Consider the following 22,150-nt stretch of genomic DNA (forward strand, 5'->3'; position numbering starts at 1 on the left):
CAGCGCAGAAGAAAGCCTGAGCCCAGGCGCTCTGCCTGTGCCGATCTGCTGGTGCTGTGGGAGCACAGGGGGCTGTTTACTGCGGGGCCAGAGGGCTGCACCCAGTGCTGCACCTGCAAGGAGCTGAGCTGAAATGCTGCGGAATGGTGCTGCTCTGGGCACGTTCTCCTTGCTCTGGGCACCGGGGAGCCAGGAGCTTCCCTCGAGTCCCCAGCCCCGGCCGACTGAAGGGCTGCAGCTCCCGCTGTAGAGCAGGTGGCCACGAGGGCTTGTCTGGATCACGGGGACCCCATAAAAGAGGAGAGCCCTCCTCCCCCTTTCTTCTGCCTTTACCTTTTCCCCCAGCTTTCCCCTGCTGAACACAGGCTTGGAGCCGGGTGTCACGGGGATCTTGACACCGAGGGTGAGGTCCAGCAGCTCAGGGTCCATTGGGCCAGTAGCTGCTTCTCCCAGGTGTTGTCTTCTGTGTCCGAGCTAGGAAGACAGAGACCCTCAGGCACAGCTCAATGAGCCTCCTGCCCAGCGGCTGCAAGAAAGGGCCCGTCCCAATGCCCCCGAGCAGCCCCGCCGTGTCCCAGGCTCCGCGGCTGAGCCCTCTCCATCGCCCGCTGCTCACCTCTGCCTGTTTGACAGTGCCCTGAGCACCGCGTCTGCCTTTGGGACAGCAGCGGTGAGACTGCGCTGCACAGCGCCTGCACTCAGCACCGCGTCTGCCTTTGGGACAGCAGCGGTGAGACTGCGCTGCACAGCTCCTGCACTCAGCACCGCGTCTGCCTTTGGGACAGCAGCGGTGAGACTGCGCTGCACAGCTCCTGCACCCAGCACCGCGTCTGCCTTTGGGACAGCAGCGGTGAGACTGCGCTGCACAGCTCCTGCACTCAGCAACCCGTCTGCCTTTGGGACTCCAGCAGTCAGACTCTGCTCCACGGCTCCTTCCAAGAGCTCTCCTAGAGCTGCGTCCTGCGCTGGCTCCTGTCGCTCCAGAGGCACCCGGCAGCAGATGCCACGGCCGCTCTCCCGGCGAGCGGCTTTATAGAGCACTCGCCATTGTGGCATCGCGGCGTTGCCGCATTGTCACATCACTGGTTGCCGTGACGCTGCCCTGCTGCTGCCCAGCGCCCCGTGTGAGGCCCGTCTGGAGGCCCCTTTGGACAGGCCTGTGGCCCCCGCCCTTCCTGGCCCGGCTTGGAGGGGTCATCTCCACAGGCCCCTTCTCACCTCACTCTCCTGTGATGCTGTGAAGCGAAGCAGCATCCTCCGCAACCGGGAAGAAAGACAAGAGACATCCCCTGATACTGAAATGTCAGTGTTTTGCAAGCATTAAAAAGCAGGCACTTTTATTGCAGTGTGCTGGATGTTCAACAATCAATCCCTTAATTGAGCGTGTTCATGGCTTACACTTCTTGGTGTTTATTACATATACCTATTGCAATTCATTTGTTTGTAAAGTGTAGTTCATGCATTAAAAATAAATTATTTACAAAAACTCATCCAGAGTATGAACAGGACAGGAGAGAGCAGCAGCAAAGAGGTGAAAAGCTGGACTAGTGGAAAGGCAGTGTGAGGACCAACACTCTTCTCCATCCTCCTGAAGACACAGAGGTCACCACAGCCACGCTGCAGGCCGGGCTGGCCCTGGGGAAAGGAGGAGAGATCACTTGCAGCTGGAAACTAGGGCTGAGGAACTGGAGTCAATGGGGGCTGTGTCCTGCCGCCTTTTGGAAGAGACCCCAGAGGGATATGCCCAGTGGACTCTTCCCAAATCAATCCGCACTCCCAGCCTGGGCTGGGGCAGGAAGGTGCCAGCCCAGGTCTGTCGATGTCTCCTGCGATGCCCGGCCGTGCTGCGCCTGGCAGAGGGCACCGAGGGACACACGTTGCTTTGAAGGCGCTGAGGGCCAGAGGCTGCAGCGCCCGCTGCTCCCGCAACACCCGGCCTGATTCTGAGCAGGGCCCGCAGCACTTGTGTCCTGGCCACGGGCGACCAGAGACCCGCGTGTGCCCGAGGCTACGGACAGAGCGGGGTTTCCAATCTGGACCGGCAGGGACTTGCTGGGGCAGGGTCTTGTGAGGAGGAGGAAAGGAGGTGAAGGAACACAGTCACTGCTCATGTCAGTCCATGCAGCTGCCAGCGGAGCAGCGCCCAGAGCAGATGGCCTGCGCTGCTGCGGGCTGTGCTGGCAGGAGAGCAGGAGCTCAGAGATGGCGGAGACCATGCTCGGGAAGTGCTGGAGCAGGGGAAGGCGCTGGATCAGTCCGTCCACGTCTTAAGGAGGGCTCCGCCTGAGCTCACCGGGCAGTTGTTTGCCAGTGCCAGAGGGGCAGAGCCTTTGGGCGCTTCTCCTGCTCATGCTTGCCAGAGGAGAGCATCCAAAAAGCCATCTCCAGAGTTCAGCAGCTGGATGCAGAACTGGCCGACTACGCCAGAACCATTGTCCAGGAAGTTCTGGAAACCATGAAGAAGTTGTTACAGCAAGAAACAAAGTCTAAGCAAACATCAGAGAAGCTTCAGCCAAGGAAGCTCTTGCCTCCTCTCCGCCTCCCACCAGCAGTCTCACCTTTGGAGGAAGCAGGAAAATTCAAGAAGAGCTCACCGACTGTCCTCCCACCTCTCCCCCGAGGCGCTGAGCAAGACGCTCGCCGGCCAGCAGACGGCCTCCAGAAGCCCCGGGATGGCAGCTCCGGAGCCACCGCGAGGTCTGCGGTGCCCGAGTGGGAAACTCTGCGCCTGCCCCGGGCAGGGAGCACCGCAGGCAGCCTCCCCTCCCCGGGCCCGCAGGTTCCCTTCCAGCCCGGGTCTCCAGCGGGTCCCAGGCCCCCTCCCCAGGCACCAGCGCGGCGCAGCCCCGTGATTCTCAGGCTTGTCCAGGCGGAGCCCGTGCAGCCCGAGGCGTTGGACTGGGCGGTAGCTCGGAGCCTGGTGGACGATGTGCTGAGGAGCTGTGGGGCTCCAGGGCCAAAGAGCCCCCGGGCAGCTTCCCCACACAGACAATAAAGACGTTCCCAAGGCCTTGCTCGTGCCTGCAGCGATTCACACCAGGCCCTGCTGTGTCTGGGCATTTCCCTGCAATGTTTTCCTGCGTCTTCCTCCCTCCTACAGCCTTGCTCAGGCTAAGACCCAGTTCTACAGGGAATCTTAAGTGGGGAAGAGAAAAGCAGCCCAGGCTTTGCCTTGTTTGGAAAGCTTTGCGGCCAGGCTGTTGGAGGGGCAGGTCCGGCTCTGTAAAGCCGTGCTCGTGCCCTAGGACAGTCCCAAGTGGTGGTGCTGTTGAAGGCTGCGCCTTGTTCTGGGCATTTATTCTCCGGGCCCCTCCAGGCTCCAGATGGCCCTTTGGTTCCCACCCAGGGCCCTCGCTGGGCCTTTCGCTGTCCCGCTGAGGGACCGGCCTTCGGGTTTTCATCTTCCCCAGGGACTCCTCCTCTCGTCTCCTCAAGCCGTCTCTGTTTGCCTTTCCATGTCCCCAGGGATGGGCTTTTTGGAGCAACCGAGGGGCCACCAAACAGCCCTTCGGTGCCTCCCAAGGGCCTCCGTTTCTCTTCCTGTGCTTCCTGGGGCCCTCCGTTTGCCCTTTGGTGTGACCCAGAGCCCTGCGTGTGCCTCTGGGTGTGCAGCCTGAGCCCTTTGCTGCCTCTGGGTACCCCCATGGCCCTGCGTGTGCCCGCGGGTGCCACCCTTGTGAAGCACGGATTAGGTGTGAGGGTTCTAAGTCAGGAAAGCTCCTGACCCGAGGGGTGAATAAGTGAATTCATGCAACAGACTAGTCTGGCCAAGGGGACTGAGCCCCGTGTGTCATGTTTGGTTCTTGTATTTCTTCATGAGGTGATGCAGTGAAGTTTAGTTCAGAGAGCACGTGGTGCTGTGAATAGTCAGTTTTCTCTCCCATCCAGGCTCTTCTCTACCTGCTTGCAGTCTGTCCCGTTCATGCTGCAAAACAGGGAGGACAAGGTTCCCAAATGCCACCCGTGTGCGTTTGGTTTGCGCCCCAGCCTGGAACTCCTGTGCCAGGGCCAGTCCCGGGCTCGAGTCTGAGCTTTAGCAGAAAGCTCCGGCTGCTCAGTCGGCTCCCCCGGCCCACGGAGCTGTTGTGCTGTCCCTGCGCCGCCCCCTCCGTGCCCCAGTGTCCCCACACCCCACACGCTGCTCTCGGCACCGTTTCCTCGCTCCTTCTCTCCCGGGCTCCCGCGGCAGCGCGTGCTGCCCGCACCGTTCTCCGGGGCCGTTACCGGTCCCTGCGCGGGACTCGCTGGAGCAAAGCGCTGCCCAGAGCACCACGCAGCCCGGCGGGCCCGGCCAGGAGCGACCGGAGAGCAGAGAGCAGAGACGAGAGAGCAGAGAGAAGCGAGGAGAGCCGCGAGAAGAGCAGCTGGGAGCGAAGCGCTGCCCCAGAGCGGCCCCGAGCCAGCCCGGCTCTCCCGCCCCGCGGCTCCCGGTCGCGCCCGGCGGGCAGGGGGAGCCGCTCCGCCCGCCCCGGAGCAGCCCCCGCCGCGGGCCCGGCAGGGAGCGGGGCCATGGCGGCGCCGAGCCAGGACTCCCTGCGGCGCCGGCTGCAGAGCTCGCAGGAGGCGCAGCACCGGCAAGCGCTGGTGGTGCGGAAGCTGCAGGCGAAGGTGAGGAGCGGGGGCGCCTGCCCGGGGGAGCTGCCCGGGGCCGGGCTGTCGGGGCCGGGCTGTCGGCGCCGCCCGGAGAGGGCGCTGGGCCGCGGCGGTGTCGGGGGCGAACGCGCGGCCCCAGCGGGTTCCTCCCCGGGGCTGCCCGGGCGGGACGGTGCCCAGCGCGGAGCTCGGGGGAGGCCCCGGAGCCGCCCCGCTCCGCCCGGCCCGCCCAGGCGCGCTGGGCGCTGCTTCCCCCGCTGGCAGCCCCGAGCCGCCCGGCAGCCCTTGGCCGCCTTCGCTGCCGCTGCCCGGCCGGCGAACGGGCCCGGGCGGCTCTTGTGCAGCTGCACAGAACCCGCGTTGTGCAGCGGCCGAGCGGGGCTGGGGCAGAGCTGACCTGCTCGGCGGAGCCTGAGAAGCGACGTGAAACGCCCTCCCTGCCCTCCCTGCAGGGCCCGGGGGACCTTTCCCCTTGGGAATCTCGAGCTGGGTCCGGGTGCCCACGGGGCAGGTTCTGCTGGCCAGCGCTGCCTTAGCGTGAGCAGACAGTGCTGTGTGCGACAGAAACCCTGGCTGGCTGGCCTGAAGATCAGACAAGGTGAAGCTTCCCTGTATGGTCACGACTTCTCGTTGCTGTATCAGCAGCGCCGTGAAATGTTCTGTGCTCGGGCTGCAAAGACTGAGAGAAAAGGGGATGCGGGAGGAGCCGCGTCTGGGAGAAGCTGCATCGCACATCTTCATTCTCTGTATCCACGCAGGTCCTGCAGTACCGGACTCGGTGCCGAGAGCTGGAGCAGCAGGTGGAGGCAGGAGGGGTGAGTGTGCAGGCTGCTGCCTACAGACAGTGCGCGTGGCATTCGTTAACGCCGGCAAAAACACCTCACCTGGGTGACAGTGACAGGAAAACAAGCTTTTGCTACCTGAGGGTTTCGGGAAGCGCTGTGATTCTGCCCGTCAGTGCGTGTGCAGTTGCCATTCTTGGAGCAGCCAGTAGTCCCAGAAATGCCAGTCCAGAACTCCCCACCAAGAAGGATTTTAGTTTTGTGAGAGAGCGCTTTCCTGCTGGGGAAACGCGCTGTGCTTGGTCTCAGGAGAGGGCTGTACTGCCTGTTAGGTTGTGGGGCTGTCTCTGAAAAAGAACCGTCTGGCACACGGCATTTCGGCAGGCGGGAGTGCTGGCGTTCAGCACACAGAGCTGGCTCTTCTGTGCTTTTCTTTCTGCATCGCGGCTAAAGTAACCCTGGGAGAGGGAGAGTAGGAGAGCAGGAGAGCATTCCTGGGCTTCAAGTGCCAGTGAGCGCTTGTGGTCCTGAGCGGAGGGTCCCGGGCTGCGAGAGTGCAACAGTGGGAGACTGAGCAGAGCTGTCACCTGCAGGGACACCCTTCCCCTTCCTCTCTGCTGTCACGACACTGTTATGCCTGGAAGAAGCCACGAGCTCCAGAGATACCAACAAATGAAGGGGAGAGCGATGGATGCTGACAGTAGTGAAGGGAACACAAGAATTTGACTCATCTTTTCCTTTCTGCCTCAGGGATCCCTCCCTGGCAGGTGGGAAGCCACAGAAGACCACAGCCTGGAGAAAGCACTGCTGCAGCTGGAAGAGGAGCAGCAAAGGTACAAGGAAGAAGCGTTCCCTCGTAGCCGGTATCCTGGATGCTCATGGAGGGGGGGGAAAACCTGCCAGAGCCACCTGCTCTCCCCAAGGGAAGCGGCTGGACGAGCCGCTGTGACGGGAGAAAGGTCCATGATGTGTTTTCTGTGGTGCAGTGACAGTGTTGTGTGCAGAATGGCTCTGTTCTGAGCAGGGGGTTGTTCCGGGTGAGCTCCAAAGGTCCCTTTCCAGCCTCAGGTGCCCCAGGGTTCAGTAGGTGAGGGCTCAGGACAGTGGCAGAGAAAGGTGATGATGCAGTGATCAGACAGCACGGCGGGGAGGCAAGACGTTCACTGTGGGCATCATCAGAGTTGAGAGGAGGGGAGAACCGAACCTGTGGATGGCAATGGAAGGCTTAAAGCCAGGAGAAGCAGCTGAGTTGGCCATCCCAGAGAGATCTTAGTTAATGCCAGGAAGCGCTTTTGCTGCCTCTGAGTCTGACAACAAAGTCAGTGTTGAGGGAGCTGGGCAATGCCGGGGCTGCTGCTTGTGGGCAGCAGTTGTTGAGCGACCTCTCTGCTGTTTCTCCCTCTCCCAGGTGTGAGAATCTGGCAGAAGTGAACGCTCTCCTGCGGGAGCAGCTCGATAAAGCCAGTGAGGTTAATTCAGCCCTCAAAGAAGATGTTGGAAAACTGACGGCGGATTGGATGAGGGCCCGGGAGGAGCTGCGCTTGAAGGAGAGTGAATGGCGCCGTGAGCGCGAGGTAAGGAAAGGCTACGGGCTCGTCAGCCGTGGTGCCAGAGCGGCGTGAGAATGGATTTGATTTCTGGCCGCGAGGACTTGCCGTGTGGCAGCGGTGGCTCTGCTGAGCTGTGCTGGTGCTGAGGGGCAGAAGACAGGGCTGGGAGATGGAGGAGTCCTGGTGCTGGGGGTTGCGCCGTCTCCTCTCTGAAAGACTCGTGCAGTGTTGGCGAAGGCTGGACTGGCATTTCTTTTTGTCTTGGCACGTTTAGGTGCACGACAGCTACGTCAGGGGTGAACATCAGCGTCTCCTCAGCCTGTGGTGGCAGGTGGTGACCTTCCGCCGCCAGTTCCTGGAGATGAAGACTGCCACTGACCGGTGGGTACAAGGGAAGGCCAGAGCCATGAAGCTGTTTAGCTGTCTTTGGAATGATTTGGTTTGATGCGGGTTTTCAGACCAGACTGAGGGGCTCGGGCTGTGGGCAATGTCGAGGCCCTGAGCAGATGAACTTGCCTGTGGTGACGTTTGGGCACATTAACTCAGGCACAGGGGCACATGGACAGGCTGGAAGAGACTCCCCACAGCTGTGCGTGCAGCACGTAGAGCAGTCCCTTTAATAGAACGGTAGAAATCTGCCTTACATCTCACTGAATGAGGGTATGTTAATAAGCTAGAGCAGCAGCAACAGTCAGTCAGAGTCACTGGAGGTCCTTGAGGCCTTCTGGCCGTCCCACACATTTCTTCTCATCTCTGAGGAGAAAACAGACTCATCCTCCACGATCACACAGACTCATCGCTCAACTGTCCTGCTGTGTCCTGGTCCCAAAGTGCCAGATGAGCGGCTCGTCCCAGCCAAGGTGTCACCTTTCCTGCCAGCTGGGACCGGTGCACAATGATGCGCTTCAGAAGCGAGTGAGCTGATAGAGATGGTGCTGTGAACACGGTCTCTTTCTTGATTCTTCTTCAGAGATTTGTCCGAGCTGAAGGCAGAGCACATGAGGCTTTCTGGAGCTGTGCTTGTGAGCTGCTCCCGTCCAACCTCTGGCGACCTGGAGAAGAAGGAGCTTCAGGACAGGTGAAGCTGTTTTAAACTTTGCTGTTACCAACATGATCTTTTGTGGCTGCTGCTGTGATTCGTAGATGAGCTGTGTTCACGTTTTAAACACACCCATTCTGCACAGCCCTGTTTCTGTGCCTGGTCAAATTCTTGCTTTAAACAGAAGGGACAGAAAAACCGTCAGACTGACAGAAGCTCTTCTGAGTAAGACCAGACTGGCAAAGAGATTGCATAGCACAGTGTTTTTGCTGTTAGCTGATTCTTGGTGAGAAATGGAGAGCAGCATAAAGAGAGCTCTGTCTCTGTACAGCCCCGTTGCTCCCCAGGGCTGCACTAAAGCAGTTGGGAGGAATGTGCACAGGAGCATCATAAGCAGCGTAGCTCCTCTGTGCTGACGGTTCCTTTGTGGCAAGAAGTGCCATTTGGCACCCTCAAGCTCATTACCCCGTAGAGGTGGATGCTGCCTTTGCTGTATTTTCTGGGTTGAACTTTGTCTGCTGTGCCTCTGGGAGCTGCTCAGCTCTTTCCCAGGCGATGGTGTGCTGTGCTTTTGGAGTGGCACGGGGACCTTCTCTTCTCAGGGTGATGGAGCTCTCGGCCTTGCTTGTACCCTCCCAGAAGAAGAACAAGGAGAAGGAGAAGCCCATGGAAACACCTGACAACACCGTGGAGATTCTGGTGCGTTTTCCCTTGATCTGGGAGACAGCCCAGTGTTTGCTCCCCAGCCGTAGCACACACAGGTGTGGTTTCCTCAGCAGGAGGAGTGGTAGAGATGTCACCTTTAGGGGAACATCAGCGACATTGCCAGAATGTTCCTTGTGTGTTTGGCACAGGCGGAGTCAGTCCAGGCGCAGCAGCGGCAGGGGAGCTGCAGACAGCTCCGGTGTCTTCCTCAGGGGCTGCACCAAGGCTGTTGTGCTTGGGATCAAAGTTCCTTGAACTGACAGCTTCCTGGCAGTCTATGAAAACGAGCTGTTGGTCTTTCTCTTCTTAGTTTTAGCGAGGAAGAAGTGGAATAGATGTGGGAAGGAATGTACTGGAATCCCGAGGGCTGAGGCTTCTGGGCATGGCAGTGCCGCTGAGGATGGGAACAGCTCTGCCCTGCCCACCCTTTCCGTCTTGTATTCTCAGGAAGCCGGTCGGTTAGAGAAAGAACATGAAGTTCTGTGGAGTAAAAGCGCCAAAGAGGAGAACCTGTCCCTGCAAAAGCTCATAAAAGATATAACTGAGGTGAGTGCAGAGCTGGGACCTTGATCTGCACCCCCCTCCCAGCTTTTGCCTTCAGCAGAACCGTCTCTCTGCTCGCTGCTTCTCCTGGCTGTCTGGAGCCGCCTTGGCTGCTCCTCACTGCTTGTTTGTGCTCTTTCCCTGCCCGTTGCTTGCAGGCCCTACAAGAAGAGCTTTCTGCCAGGCAGGACTCTATCGATTCCCTGCTGCAGCAGCACAGGCAGCAGGAGGAGAAGTGCAGGAAGCTGCAGCAGAGGCTTGAGCAGCTGCAGGAGGAATGCGCCACGTCCAGCAGCCAGCGGCAGCACCTCCAGTCTCTGGTGGAAGCGCTCAGAAGGTGAGTGTTTCCTCCTTCTCCTGCAGTCTAGAGGCAATCTGCCTCCAGTTCGGGAGCTCAGAGCTGTTCTGGGCAGAGAACTTGCCTGCCCCGCCTCGTGCGTGCCTCTGTTTGGCACCACAGCATCCTCCTGTCACTGCTTTTCCTGCTCGGCTGTGCCTCCCAAGGCTGGCTGGGCGATTCAGAGCGATGCTGGCGTACAAGGCGCCTCTCCCTCGACACGCTGCGTCTGCATTCTGCTCTTCGGGTGCCCTTTCCCAGGCACCGCTTCTCGCTGGATGGAGGCAGCAGCCCGCCTGCCTTTCTGCTTCCCTCTTCAGTCACCTTGGGAGGGGAAGAGCAAGTTCTTCCTCCACGTGCTCCCCACAGCTCCATCCTGGGATGAGGAAGATGGGATCTGTGACTCTTCCGGCCTCTTCATTCTTGTAACGGAGCCTTGTCTCTGCAGTGACTGTGCCAACCTGGAGAGAACCAGGGACGAGCTACAGCAGCAGCTGGAAGTAACGGAGCAAGAAGCCTCGCGTCTGCGTCAAAGGAACACAGAGCTGCAGCTGAAGGAAGACTCAGCCCAGGGGGACAGGGTGGAGCAGCAACAGGCGATGGAGAGAGCGCGTCGTGAGCAGGAGCTGCTGTGAGCGTTCGAGCTTTCTCTGGGCAGGGGTGGGCATGGCTGGAGCTCAGGAGCCCAGCGCACAAGGCTGAGTTGTGCCTGCTCGTCATTTGCAGCACAGAGGGTGAAGGGAGCCCGCGGGCAGGGCTGGCTGCCTGCTGCCACCCAGCAGAGCCGCCCGCGTGTGCTTTGTGCGAGAGCTTCACAGAAATCATTCCCAGCCTGCGCAGAGAGGTTGGTGACAGGCATAAGCTGAAACAAGAGAGGGTCAGGCTGAGTTTAAGGAGAACAGAAAACTGAACCGTGAGGACAATCATGCAGCAGAACAGGTTGCTCAGAGCGGTTGTCCAGATTCCATCCCTGGAAACTTGGAAAGACCCAACTGGTCAGAGCCTTGAACAACCTGGACTGATGCCACAGCTGGACCAGCTGCTCTGAGCTGGAGACTGGGCCAAGGGCTCGGGGATCCCTGCCAGCCTGAGCCGTCCTGTGACCCTGTGACTGCTGGGTTGGAAATTCATACACATCTCCTCCTCAACAGCCTGCAGACTCTTTCATTGTGTCACTGCTGAAGACAAGAGTAATTGTGGGAACATTAATCTGGACTTCAGAAGTCTCTTTTACCCAAAAAAGAACTTTGGCAAGTCTTATATCCAATGGATCTAGGAGCGGGGAGAGAACTAACAGGCAGGAAGTTGTTGAGAATACCTGAGCCGCTTGGAAAGGTTCTCTGATTTCTGGAAGCTTGTTTTACTTTCTCAGTGACAAATGTTTCACCCACATCAATGGCAAAGAGTGATGTGGCTCTAGGCAGGAAATTCCAGCGTTCCTTAGGTGTAAATAGAAAGCTGTTGGAAATCCCTCCAACTGCCATATCTGGACATAGTAGGTACTCTTGGTTTGGAGATGACAGTGCTTTTAGATTAAGAACTTGTTTGTCTTTCCCCGTCTCCCAGGCTGAAGGACTTTGCTGCACTCGAAGGAAAACATTCATTATTGCAGAGTGAGCTGGTAGTGGTGAGAGAGACGCTGGAGGAGTCGCAGCTACAGAGGGATCTGCTGGAGCAAGAGAAACACGAGCTGACAACAGCCCTGGAGAAGGTGCGGTCATCTTATTCCTAGGGAGCACCTGTGGGAGAGGGAGCTGTGACAGCAGGGCCAGCACAGGTGCTGTTCCTGGCAGGAGAAGACAGGGAAACCGTTGTTGTCCTTCTTGGGAAATGGGGATCAGAGCACACAGGCTGTTTGGGGTGTTCAGTCCCCATGTGCTCATTGGGAGCGTGAGCTGGGCGCGTGTCAGAGACTCCCAGGGGATGGGGACTTGCTGCTGGGAGTCAGGGATGTTCCTGCCCTTGTTGTCACGTTGTTCTTTTGTCTCTGCAGGCCGAGCAGTCGGTGGCAGAGTTGACCAGGACTCAGAAGAGCCTGAGTGTTGAAATAGCTGATCTCCGTGCTGCAGCAGCCAACATGAGCAGTATCAATGAAGCTCTTGCAGTGGAGAAAGTGCAGCTGAACAACCTTGTGCTGCAGGTGAGCAGAGTTGCCAAAGCTCTTGCCAGCTGTTTGTCTCCAGCTGCTGCTGCTTCTCAGCCTCCTTGCCTTCCAGCAGTAGGACTGGCTGGCTGTGCAGATGTTGTTCCTTGTCCTGTCCAAGCCAAAGCTCCCTCCTAGGAAATGTTCCTGTCTTTGATGTGCTCTCTGCTTCTGTGGTTGTAGCTGGAGCAAGAGAATGAGGTTGTGTCAGAGAAAGTGGCCAAGCTGGAGAGAGCAAGAGTCTGTGAGCAGGAGCAGCTGAGCTGGTGTGAAAGAACCAAGGCAGAGCTCTGTGCAGAGAAAGCCGCGCTGGAGCAGCTGCTGCAGGAAGCAGAGGAGCAGCAGGAGGGGCTGCGGGTGCAGCTGAGGAGACTGGCAGAGGAGAAGGAGGAAACCCAAGAGCAGCTCAGTGAGGTGAGACCAAAAAGCTGGTGCTTGTGGGTGGGCGATTGGCTGCTTGGCTGAGTGAAGCTGTGTCTGCTGGCTGCTGCAGGGTTTGTGTCAAGGAGACACTCGGTAGCCCTGGAGGGCAGGGGGTTTGTTCCCTTCTTTTTGGCACCGCGTTGATGGCTTGCGGAGCAGTTCTGCAGTTCTCTGCGCTGTCCTCTGCTTCTGTGGATTCTTGTAATCCTCTGGTCTGTGTTGGCCTTTTCTGTGGCTTTTGCTGAGCTGCAAAGAGGTGATTGTGTTGTCTGTGGATCAGAGCGAGGCGACTCCTGTCACCTGTGGCAAAAGAAACAAACTGTGTAGCTCTGAATCCTTGTTCTGAGGCAGAATCCAGTCGGCAGCGGCTGAACATGAGCCGGCCTGTGCCCAGGTGGCCAAGAAGGCCAAGAGCAGCCTGGCTTGTCCCAGCACTGGTGTGGCCAGCAGGAGCAGGGCAGTGACCGTCCCCTGCACTGGGCACTGGGGAGGCCACAGCTGGTCCCAGGCAGCCCAGTCTGGCCTTGCACATCACTTGCCAGTGAGCGGGGCCAGCGCCTTTTGGCAGCCCAGGCTCTGGGTGCGGGACCAGCAGCTGCTCTCACACTTGGAGCCCCCGGGACAGGAGCTCTTGCTCCTCCCGCCCGCTGGCCAGCGGCGCTGGCTGCTCCGCACACAGCTGCACAGAAAGGGCTCCAGCTGCGGTTTGTCCCGTTCCAGGTGTCCCGGCAGCAAGAGTCGGCCAGCACTGCTCTGGAGCAGTTGCGCCAGGAGTCCTCTCGCCAAGGGCTCGCACTGGCCAAGGTGTCCGCAGAGAAGGAGGTGCTGGTGCAGGAGAAGGCTGCCCTGGAGCTGCGCCTGGCAGCCGTGGAGCGGGACAGACAAGGCCTTTCCGAGCAGCTGGCAGAGGCCAGGTAAAGGGGGAGGAACCCTGGGCAGGACGTGACTCGCTGTCGGGAATTACAGAGCTGGTCAGCATTGCACGGGGCTTTCTTGCGTCCTCTGTGCTTTGCGGATGTTCTCACCTTCCAGGGACAGAACAGGGAAGAATCTTGAGGGGAAAAAAACCCTCTTCTGGTGTCCCCCTGCAGAGCAATTGGAAGTGCTGATGGGATGCACCTGTGAGCAGAGGTTGGGCTTTTGCTGGCTGGCACAGCCGTTGTCAGGAAAACTGCTACCTGTGTGCCATCCATCAGGCAGCAGCCATTTCAGATTTGGCTGTCGAGATGAAATTCGGCTGGGCTTGCTGTGTTACGCTGGGTCCTAAGGAAAGCCTGGGCGTTCCCTCGGAGGGGCCCGCGTTGCTATTTTAAATGGTAGAAATATGCTTTCTGTACACGGGTGTCCATGCAACCCCTTTTCCGTTCTGAGGGGCAGGGAACTTGAACCACTTGTCACTGGGATCCCTCCCTGTGGGTGTCAGGAGCAAGAAGCTCATTTCTCTCCTGTCCACAACCTGCAGGCCGGTGAAGGAGACCCTGGAGCGCAGCCTGTTCGAGGCTCAGCAGCGCGTATCCCAGCTGGAGATCGCCCGGAGTCAGCTGGAGATGCGACTTCACACCGTCACGCAGGCCAAGGAGGTGATACAAGGTGATGCCCCATGTGATTTGTTTCTGGTGATCCCCTGCCTAGACAAGATGGTATAAAACCAGCTCTCTGTCCGCAGTGCTTGTGAGGAGTGAAGGAGCTGGAACAGACCCCTCCAGCACTGAAACTCCAAGGGCTGAAGGTCAGTAAGGCCAGAACCAGGGTCTGGGTAGACTCTGACTCTTGCCATTTGTGGGGTTTGCAGGGGAAGTGAAGTGTCTTCAACGTGAGCTGGAAGCAGAGAGATCTCTCCTGAGGCAGGAACGGGAGAACGCGGCACAACAGCTCTTGCGGAGAGAACAGCAGCATGACGACACCCTCAGACTTCGGCAGAGCGATCACGAAGCAGAAATACAGAGGCTTCTGCAAGACCTGGTAGGAAAGAAGAGGCGTTTTAATTCCTCAAGCAAGCTTGGTGGGCTGGCTTTAGCACAACAGCCCGAGGTGTGAAATGGCAGCAACCGCGTGTCGCAGGCCACACGTTGCCAGGCCCGCAGCAGAGCCGATGGCTCGTACTCGAAGGCACGTGGAGCCCACAGGACTGTGCTGGGACAGGAAATGCAGCCACAGATTGAGCGTGGGCGTGAGATGAGTTCAAGGGCAGGTTGGGGGTCCCACCCAGAGCGTGGCAGCACAGGGGGGCTCTTACCAGCCTCCCGTCTCCCATGGGGCAGAGTCCTGACCCTCCTGCCAGCTGCAGTCATGGGAACTTTGTTCCTTTCTTGCTGCCCTTTCTCGGTGGACAGAGGGGTTTTCTTTGGGCCTGAACCCCAAAGGAGGGTGAAGCTTCCCATGTTTTGAGGAGCTTGGCTGGGGCTCCATCCTGCAGTGTTTTCCTCCCGTCCTCAGGCACGCGCGCGGGAAGGGCACCAGTCAGAGCTGCAGGAGCTGCTGGAGCGATGGCAACAGGAGAAGGCAGAGACAGAGCGGGAGCACGAGGAGCAGCTGTTGGACATGGAGCAGAAAGTTGCTGCCATGCAAGCTCAACAACAAGAGGAACAAACCAGACGTGAAAATGCTGAGCGAGAGGTAAAGGCTGAAGGGAGAATCGGTGTGTTTTTGCGAGGCTGGAGCTGTGGGAGATGGCTGGGGCTGGGGCTGTGTGGAGCATCCCTACGTGTTTCCTGCACTGAATTTGGGGAGGTGAAAGGCGTGCAGGGCCAGCGCTGGGACTGGGGACGAGACCTCTCATGGGAAGCCAGACAGAAATGTGACCTTTGGTTTTAGATTGTTGTGCTGCTCGTGGGTTCTGGTTTTGTAAGAGTTACCTCAGAATAACTTCACTGCTCTCTTAACAGTCCTCTTTTGATTTTTACTGGTAGGTGTTCATAGCCTCATGTCCGTTACAGTTTGTAGGACTGAATCCCCACGAGGATGGGGTTTGTGTTTGGGGGGACAGGGAGGGGCGCAGCAGGATTGCTGACAAACGAAAAACCTTTTTAAAGAGTCCTGTGAAAGATTTTGGAGCAGTAGGACAGAGGTGTCTTCTGGGCTGTGTTTTCAGTCCCTGGCTGGTGAGCTGTTTTGTGCCCAGCTCTGCTGTGCCAGAGCAACCCCGTCCTCTACTGGCAGCGCTTGTGTCCTGCCCAAGGTCCTGTGTGCAGAGTGAGCCACATGTTTTCCTGTGAGCTGACTAAGAGTTTGTTGTGGATTCAGTCCCGGAGGGCCCCTGTTTATCCTGCCCATGTCCCTTAGGAAGCCGCGTCTCCCCGTGGGCAGAGAATGACCCAGGAGAGCAGCAGCACAGCGCCTGGAGAACGTGTGAGCCCGTCGGCCTTGGAGTCTTGGCACAGACCTTTTGTGAGGGAAGTTTAAACCCGTCTGCTCTTTATTTCTGTGCAGGCCGCGCTGGAAAAGGAGCGTGAGAAGAATTCTTTACTGGAGACGCTCCTCCAGACTCAGGGAGAGCTCACAGACGCCTGCCAGCGGGTAGAGCAGCTCAGGCAGCAGATGACAGAGCAGCGAGAGAAGGGGCAGGTGAGTCTGCCTGGTTGGGGTGTTGAAGGAACAGGCCGCTGGCAACGGGGCGTGAGCTGAGAGGGGCTGAGAGGCACTGGAACAGGCTGCCCAGGGCAGTGGTGGAGTGCATGCCTGCCAGGGGAAAACTAGTCCTGATTTCAAACACAGAATGACAGAGTGTGATCTGGCCATTACTCCTTCAAGGGCAAACAGTGGGGTTCTAGAGGATGGTGCCACGAAAACTCCACATAGTAGAGGGCCGAACAAACCCCCCCAAAATGGGAAATGAACTGTTGGGTTTTTTCTTTCTTTTCTTTCTTCCCTTCCTCCCTTCATTGGTTCTCTCCTGGCTGGCCAAGCTTGGCCAGCGTGTCCTGGGGAGGATTTGCCACGGCAAGGAAAGGGCACGGTTGACCACACTAATGTACGGAACTCGGTACAGATTTATACCGATGGCTGAACAGCAGCAACACCGATGGTGCTTAGAGGATGCTTTCAGAGATGGAGATTTCTAGGAACAGCTTTTCTGCTGTATTAAAAATAATGGAATTGGTACTGTTGCATGATCCGGTTAAAGGCTTCATTGCCATTCCAGATGTACTTGTGCCACAGCCCCAAAAGCAGGAAGGCAAGAGTGTGGATTTCTCCCAGGTGATCTGGAGGGGGGCCCTGGGAAGAGAGTTTGGGGCTGTTTTGGGCTGTGGCCCAGGGGGAGAAGAAGGGACTTGGCCCTGTCCGGTCCTGAGCCCGCTCACTCTCCCCGGCTTGTTCATTCTGGCCCTTGTAACCTGCGTGTGGCAGCAGCTCCACCATCTCCTCTCTGAACCCCCAGCAGGCTGCTGCAGAAGGGGAGCGGCTCTCCTGGCTCTCAGAGAAGAGACGCCTGTCGCAGCGGCTGGAGTGTCTGCAGGGAGCAGTGGCGAGGCTGGAACTGGAGAAGACGGAGCTGAAGCAATACAACGCTGAGCTCAGGAGGACCCTGGAGCTGGTAAAACAGGCTTTCCCTGCCTCTGCAAAGCCTCCCGGTGCTCTGGAACACCACACGTTTCCCAGACAGCACTTTGGAGTCCTCTGCTGGTGTCCTGCCCTCTCCCCCTCCCCCTGTGGACACTCACTGTCTGTTTTCTCTCCCTTCTGGCACCCGTTGCCTTCACAAATGCACATTCACTGGGGTACCCCCCTTCTTGCCCCAGTGTCCCCATCCACACACACTGGACTCTCTCTTGCCCTTTCTCCTCCATATTCTGCTTCGAGTGCCTTTTGCCCCAACGTTCTCAGGTGCAAGTGACAGTCTGTGAGCAGAAATCTCCTTGCCCTGATGTGCAGGGGTCTTTCTGCTCCTTGTTTGGTGGCCCGAGTCTGTGACCCTTTCTCCTCCCCAACGTGCAGGTGGAACGTGAACGGAGGAGGCTGAAGAGATGTTGCCGTGGTCGGTCGCTGCCAGATGCGTGCGGATTGTCTCTCTCTGACCAGCGGGAGGTGCCGGCTTCTAGACAGGTGAGAACAGAATCGCACTGGGTGGCAGGAGGGTCTGGCCATAGGGAGGAACGATGGCAAATCCCAGTGGCCTTTTGCCTCTTTCAGGTGGCCCTCCTGGAGACACAGCTGGTGCAAGCACCAAAATAGAAGCAGGACTCCAGGGGGATGAAGAAGTGATGAAGGGAGATGAAGGAAGTGAATTTTAACCACCAGCTAGTGGGGGGACTTGGGGGGGGTGGGTGGAGAGACAGTGAGGGGGGGTGGGTGGGGAGATGGGGAGCAGGCGGATCGGAAAGGTTGTACCCTCCGAGTACCTCAGCCCATGGGGAAAGGAGGAGGGATCATTGCGGCCGGGAGCGAGGGCTGGGGAACTGGGGTCAACGGGGGCTGCGTCCCCCACGTTTTGGAAGAGACCCCACAGGGATATGCCCGGTGGACTCTTCCCTTTAGTTGAATAAAGTTTTTCTTTTGGTTTGACTCCTCTGTCTCTTTTCCCGAACACGCAGCTCTAGTGAAGTGAATTTCTGTAGAGCTGCCTCTGGGTACCCAGCACGGCGCTCCGTGTGCCCTGGGCGCCGGGCTCTGCGTTTCTCTGCCCCGGGAGCTCCTTTTCTCCTCTTTTCTTTCTCAGGGCAAGGGTGATGGTTTTAAACCAAAGAGGGGAGATCTAGACTAGATACAAGGAAGGGAATGTTTTAGAATGAGGGTGGTAAAATACTGGCAGTTTCCCAGAGAGGTGGTAGATGCCCCATCCCTGGAGACATTCAAGGTGAGATTTCATGGTGCTCGAAGCAACCTGATCCATATAGAATGGAGTAGAATAGAATCATCAAGGCTGGAAAAAAGATGTTTAAGATCCTCAAGTCCAACTGCTAACCCAGCACTGCCAAGTCCACCACTAAACCATGTCCCTAAGCGCCACATCTCCATGTTCATTGAACCCCTCCAGGGATGGTGACTCCAGCACTGCCCTGGGCAGCCTGTTCCAATGCCCCACAGCCCTTTGGGGAAGAAATTGTTGAAACCAAATGACAGAATCCAATATAAGCTGGAGGGGAGGGAATCTCAAACCCACCAGCACTCCAGGGACATTGCGCAAGAGCCGGTTCCACAGAGCATCGGGGCCATCATCAGCACATGGCCAGAGCAGGGGCAGGCCCAGCCCTACTCACAGGGAGCCTGCACCCCAAACAAGCGCTTGTCAGGGGCTCCCTCGAGGAAAAACAACCATTCACCAAGGACCGGGGAGGGCTCTCAGTGCCGGGAAGTCTCCTCAGGCAGCATCCCTGCCCGAGGTGGCAATCCGACCTTCCCCACGGCAGCCAGACGGTCACTCCACGGGGGAGCGGGGTCCTGTTTTATACCCCAGTCATTTATGGACACGGTCTAGAAGCTTCTCTGGGGTGGGGCACCTCGTTGGCTGAGGACCCTGTGTGTGACCGGGGTCCCGCCCCTCTGCTCCCCCAGCCCAGGGTGTGAGGGACACGGGGCACAAAAGGTGCCAATGAGCCACCAGCTGCCCAAAGCAGCGTCGCTGGGCTCCCGCACACACGTGTGATGATCCCCAGGCTGCTCCAGCCCGCGCCGGGCAGCCTTGGCGGGAGCTTTGGAGCACGAAACGAGCCCGCGGTGAGAGGAGCGGCCGCAGGGAAAGGCCTCGGCCCTCCTGCTCTGTGCCGCCGCGGGCCGGGGCCATTGCCGGCCCCGCCGCCTCTCCCTGCCCGCAGTCAGAGGCGGGGAAGGGGAACAAGCGCAGAGGGGCGCGGCCCGGGGCTGCTGGGCCCGGCTGCCAGCCCGTCCCGCGGGGGAATCCGCCCGGTACAGCTCCCCGGTGCCGGACCCCCGGCAGAGCAGCGGCGCCCGGCGGAGGAAGAGGCGGCGCGGCGGCTCTTCCCCTTCCGGCTCCCGCGCGCAGCCGCAGCCCGCGCCGCTGGGCCGGAGCGCTGCCGGAGCCCCAGCGCTGCCCGAGCCCCAGCGCTGCCATGGCGCCCAGGCGGCGCCGGGGCCTGGCCGCGGCGGGCTCGCTGCTGCCGCTGCTCTGCGCGCTGCTCCGCGCCGCCGCCGACACCAGCCCGGGCCGGGTAGGTGTGCGAGCGGCGCTGGGGCCGGCCCGGGCGGCTCTGTGGGGTGGGGAGGCCGCTGCTGCCGGAGCTGGGACGGGGGTACCGGGGCCCGGGAAGCGCGGGGCCGGGCTGCGCGGTGCGTTGGCCCGGGGGCGGGCTGGGGAGCGGGGAGGGCAGCGCTCCCCGGCTCCTCCGCGCCCGGGCGCTGCTGCCTGCCAGGAGCCCTCGGGCACCCCCCGTAGGGCCTCGAGCCGCTGCCGGAGCGGCCGGGCTCGTTTTCCGCTGCCGGGCTGGGCTGAGGGTGCGCGGCCATGTCGCTGGCAGCTCCCCGGCCTGTGCCGGGGCAGGCGGGACCCCGTGTGCGGGGAGCACCGGCCTCCGGGAGGAGCCGCTCGCGGTGCCTGTGCGGACGTCGCCCGGCGTCCCCGTCCCCTGCCCCGGCGTCCCCGTCCCCTGCCCCGGCGTCCCCGTCCCCTGCCCGCTGTCCTGTCCGAGTCCGGCCGGGAGGAGCAGGGGGTGGTTGGCGGCAGTCCCTCTCAGAGCTGTTTTGGTTGCTGAGCTCTGCCCTGGCTGCTCAGAGGCAGCACACTTTGGTCAGACGGGCGGTTCAGGTGTTCCAGCGCTGTGCTTGTCAGAGCCCAACGCGAGGTGCCAAGGCAGCGGTAACAAATGTCCAGTCTCCAGGCAGGTTTGCAGCTTGGCTTTGCCTGGAGCCATTGCTGATGTCCATGTTGAATGGCGCCGTGTGTGAACTTTAACATGCCTGGCCCAGATACTGTCTTATGCCTTTGTTCTCTTGCTGCGGAAGCAAGACCTTTCTCTCTTCCCAATGGATTCTGGTATCTTCTTGTTGCCATGAAGAAATGGGGATTGTTCTCCCTCTTGTGCTCCCCTGACCTGAGCCCCTTTCCCGCTGCCCCGTTGGGTTAAGGGGCGGCGTTCATCTCCTCTCCCTCTGAGCAACCAGGTGATCCAGCAGCGCTTGTGTGCTGAGGACTCTGTCCCGTGGGTCAGATGGGATTGTCCTCGTGGCTGGAAAAAGCTTATGGGATATCTGTTGATCTCATAGTAATCCTTGGTCTAAGTGTTGAATCAGAGGGCTGGGGTGCTGGCCAGAAGAAACACTGAGGTGTGTGTGTGTGAAAGGATTTGGTGGAAAGTTTCTGAAAGCAAGCCTTCATTCAAGTGTTATTGGCGTTTGCACTTGATGGTGAATTAATATTCCTTTTTCTTCTGGTATCAAAGTGAGAGGGGGAAAGAAAAAAACCCCTGAATTGATGTGTGTTTTTGAAAATGCTGTCCTTAGCATTTTGACAAGTTTGACATGTGTTTTTTTCTAAGGCTGCATTTTGGGGGGGAGGTGGGGAAAAGGGACAAAGCTCCTTGAGGAGAGTTGGCTCTTTTCCTGTTCTGACAATTTGCTAGATAACTGCTATTAGTAGAGAAAAAAAAAATCCGCCTAACCAGAGTCCCTGAAAACTTTCTGAGTGTGTTTTTTGGTGGTGCTTTTTTTTAATATATTTTTTTAAAGAAATGCTCCTGTGCTCAGTGCAAGCATAAAGCTGAACCTGTGTTTGCAGAGACCACCCGGGTTGAGCCGTTTGCTTGGGGTGATGGTTCAGAGCAGCAGCAGGCAGTGGGTGGGCAGTGGGTTCTGGGGAATGTGACCTGTGGGGGCTGAGGGGTCTGGTGACAGCAAGGTGACAGGGTGCGCAGGTGACAGGGTGCGCAGGGGGTCTCTGGAACAAGGACAGAGCTCCCTGGGCATCTCTGGTGCTCCAGAGACCTAAGCCTGCCCCAGTTACTCAGTAGGGATGATGACTATTTTGAATTGGCAGGTCTGCTTTGTCCTGTCAGGACAAGGTGATATTAAGCTGGGTCTTCAACCCTCCCTAGGGATCAGATGATATTACCAAACATAATTAAAAAAAAAAAAAAGAGAGGTAGATTAATTTTTTGGGGGCTAGGTAGTCACTTTTTCTTTTGAGGAAATGTTTTGATCTGTTAACTTGGAAACTTACTGTGGCATCTCACCATCTGTTTCTCTGTTTTACAGGTTTGGTTAAAAACTTACGGCTACTTAGTTCCATCTGACAGCCAGACGTCTGCCTTGCAGTCGGGAAAAGCCATGCAGTCCGCAGTTGCCACTATGCAGCAGTTTTATGGGATCCCAGTAACAGGAGTTTTGGACCAGACAACTATTGAGTAAGAGTAACGTAGGCTAATTTTGTCTTTCCCTTTCTTAACACATTGTCACATTACCTGAGTTATTATTCCAGCTATAAGAAGTCCTCAAAAGGGATATATTTGACTGACTCAGCCAGAGAAGTCTTGGTTACAGAAAGGTACCCCTAACAAAAACATTGGGACAACTCCACCTTTTCTTTTTGCCAATAGTACTGTTTGCAAGCGTGAGGAGAAGCTCCTGCTAAATGTTGTTTTTTGTACATAGATCCCTGCTGATCATGCACAGCAAAGTGTGAATCCTGTGAGTTTCTGAAAGCAGAGAACATTGAGCGTTTCCTTTATTTCCATCTCTGTCTGGATTTAGGTGAAAATCTGGCTTCAGAAATGGCTTCTAGTGTATTTAGTAATTAACTGGAATCGTGGGTCTCCATAGGTGCTGTTTGTGGAGATCTACAGTTCCAATTTGAAGTGAGTTGTAGTCTGATGGCGATAGCCAAGACTAGTTAGCTGTCAGTAGTTGCCATTTGTTGGACATCAGATGTTCTCTGCTGTACGCTGACCATGTGTTATTTGTTGTTTGCGATCAGCGTCTTGACAGCATGGAAGCATCGGTCTAAATCGCCTGGGCTGGAGCGGCTTCATTCTTTGAAGGCTGTTGCCTTCAGCCTGCTCTTCAGCCTGTGGTTTGGGTGGGAACCCTGTTGTGTCGGGGGTGGGAGCAGTTTGTTGCTGCTGGTCCCCATCATCCGCTTGACTGGAT

General features: G+C 58.1%; 2 protein-coding genes across 4 annotated transcripts in view; both read left to right on the forward strand.

Annotated features, from left to right (window-relative positions):
* The first annotated feature begins 4,339 nt into the window (after positions 1 to 4,339).
* On the forward strand, positions 4,340 to 17,364 carry LOC309445947 (centrosome-associated protein CEP250-like). Of its 3 annotated transcripts, none has more exons than XM_082065260.1 (21): positions 4,340 to 4,608; positions 5,352 to 5,408; positions 6,126 to 6,208; positions 6,784 to 6,949; positions 7,200 to 7,306; positions 7,896 to 8,003; positions 8,567 to 8,663; positions 9,117 to 9,215; positions 9,371 to 9,549; positions 9,998 to 10,180; positions 11,116 to 11,260; positions 11,543 to 11,689; positions 11,876 to 12,106; positions 12,836 to 13,029; positions 13,578 to 13,705; positions 13,908 to 14,077; positions 14,552 to 14,731; positions 15,545 to 15,679; positions 16,494 to 16,649; positions 17,051 to 17,158; positions 17,246 to 17,364. In XM_082065260.1, exons 1-21 carry the CDS (start codon positions 4,510 to 4,512, stop codon positions 17,285 to 17,287), a joined length of 2,814 nt encoding a protein of 937 aa, XP_081921386.1. In that variant the 5' UTR covers positions 4,340 to 4,509; the 3' UTR covers positions 17,288 to 17,364. The 3 variants fall into 3 exon arrangements, with proteins under 3 accessions (XP_081921386.1, XP_081921387.1, XP_081921388.1); XM_082065261.1 differs by having other exon boundaries at positions 16,497 to 16,649; XM_082065262.1 differs by lacking the exon at positions 4,340 to 4,608 and adding an exon at positions 4,949 to 5,191.
* A 1,705-nt stretch (positions 17,365 to 19,069) lies between these two features.
* MMP24 (matrix metallopeptidase 24) overlaps positions 19,070 to 22,150 on the forward strand; it is a 46,247-nt gene continuing 43,166 nt past the window's right edge. Inside the window, exons 1-2 of the mRNA XM_082065267.1 lie at positions 19,070 to 19,221; positions 21,260 to 21,408. Coding sequence (XP_081921393.1) covers positions 19,123 to 19,221; positions 21,260 to 21,408 — 248 coding nt within the window. The 5' untranslated portion in view covers positions 19,070 to 19,122. The remainder of the gene's footprint in view (positions 19,222 to 21,259; positions 21,409 to 22,150) is intronic.

Source organism: Streptopelia decaocto (assembly GCF_964273445.1).
Source record: "Streptopelia decaocto genome assembly, chromosome: 14".
NCBI lineage: Eukaryota > Metazoa > Chordata > Aves > Columbiformes > Columbidae > Streptopelia > Streptopelia decaocto.

Bases quoted from the DNA above. Each gene is read 5' to 3' on its own strand.
- LOC309445947 (XM_082065260.1), top strand. From the start codon at position 4,510: ATGGCGGCGCCGAGCCAGGACTCCCTGCGGCGCCGGCTGCAGAGCTCG. The intron at 11,261-11,542 runs GTGCGGTCATCT...TTGTCTCTGCAG, and splicing joins TGACAACAGCCCTGGAGAAG to GCCGAGCAGTCGGTGGCAGA. The intron at 13,706-13,907 runs GTGATGCCCCAT...TGGGGTTTGCAG, and splicing joins GGCCAAGGAGGTGATACAAG to GGGAAGTGAAGTGTCTTCAA.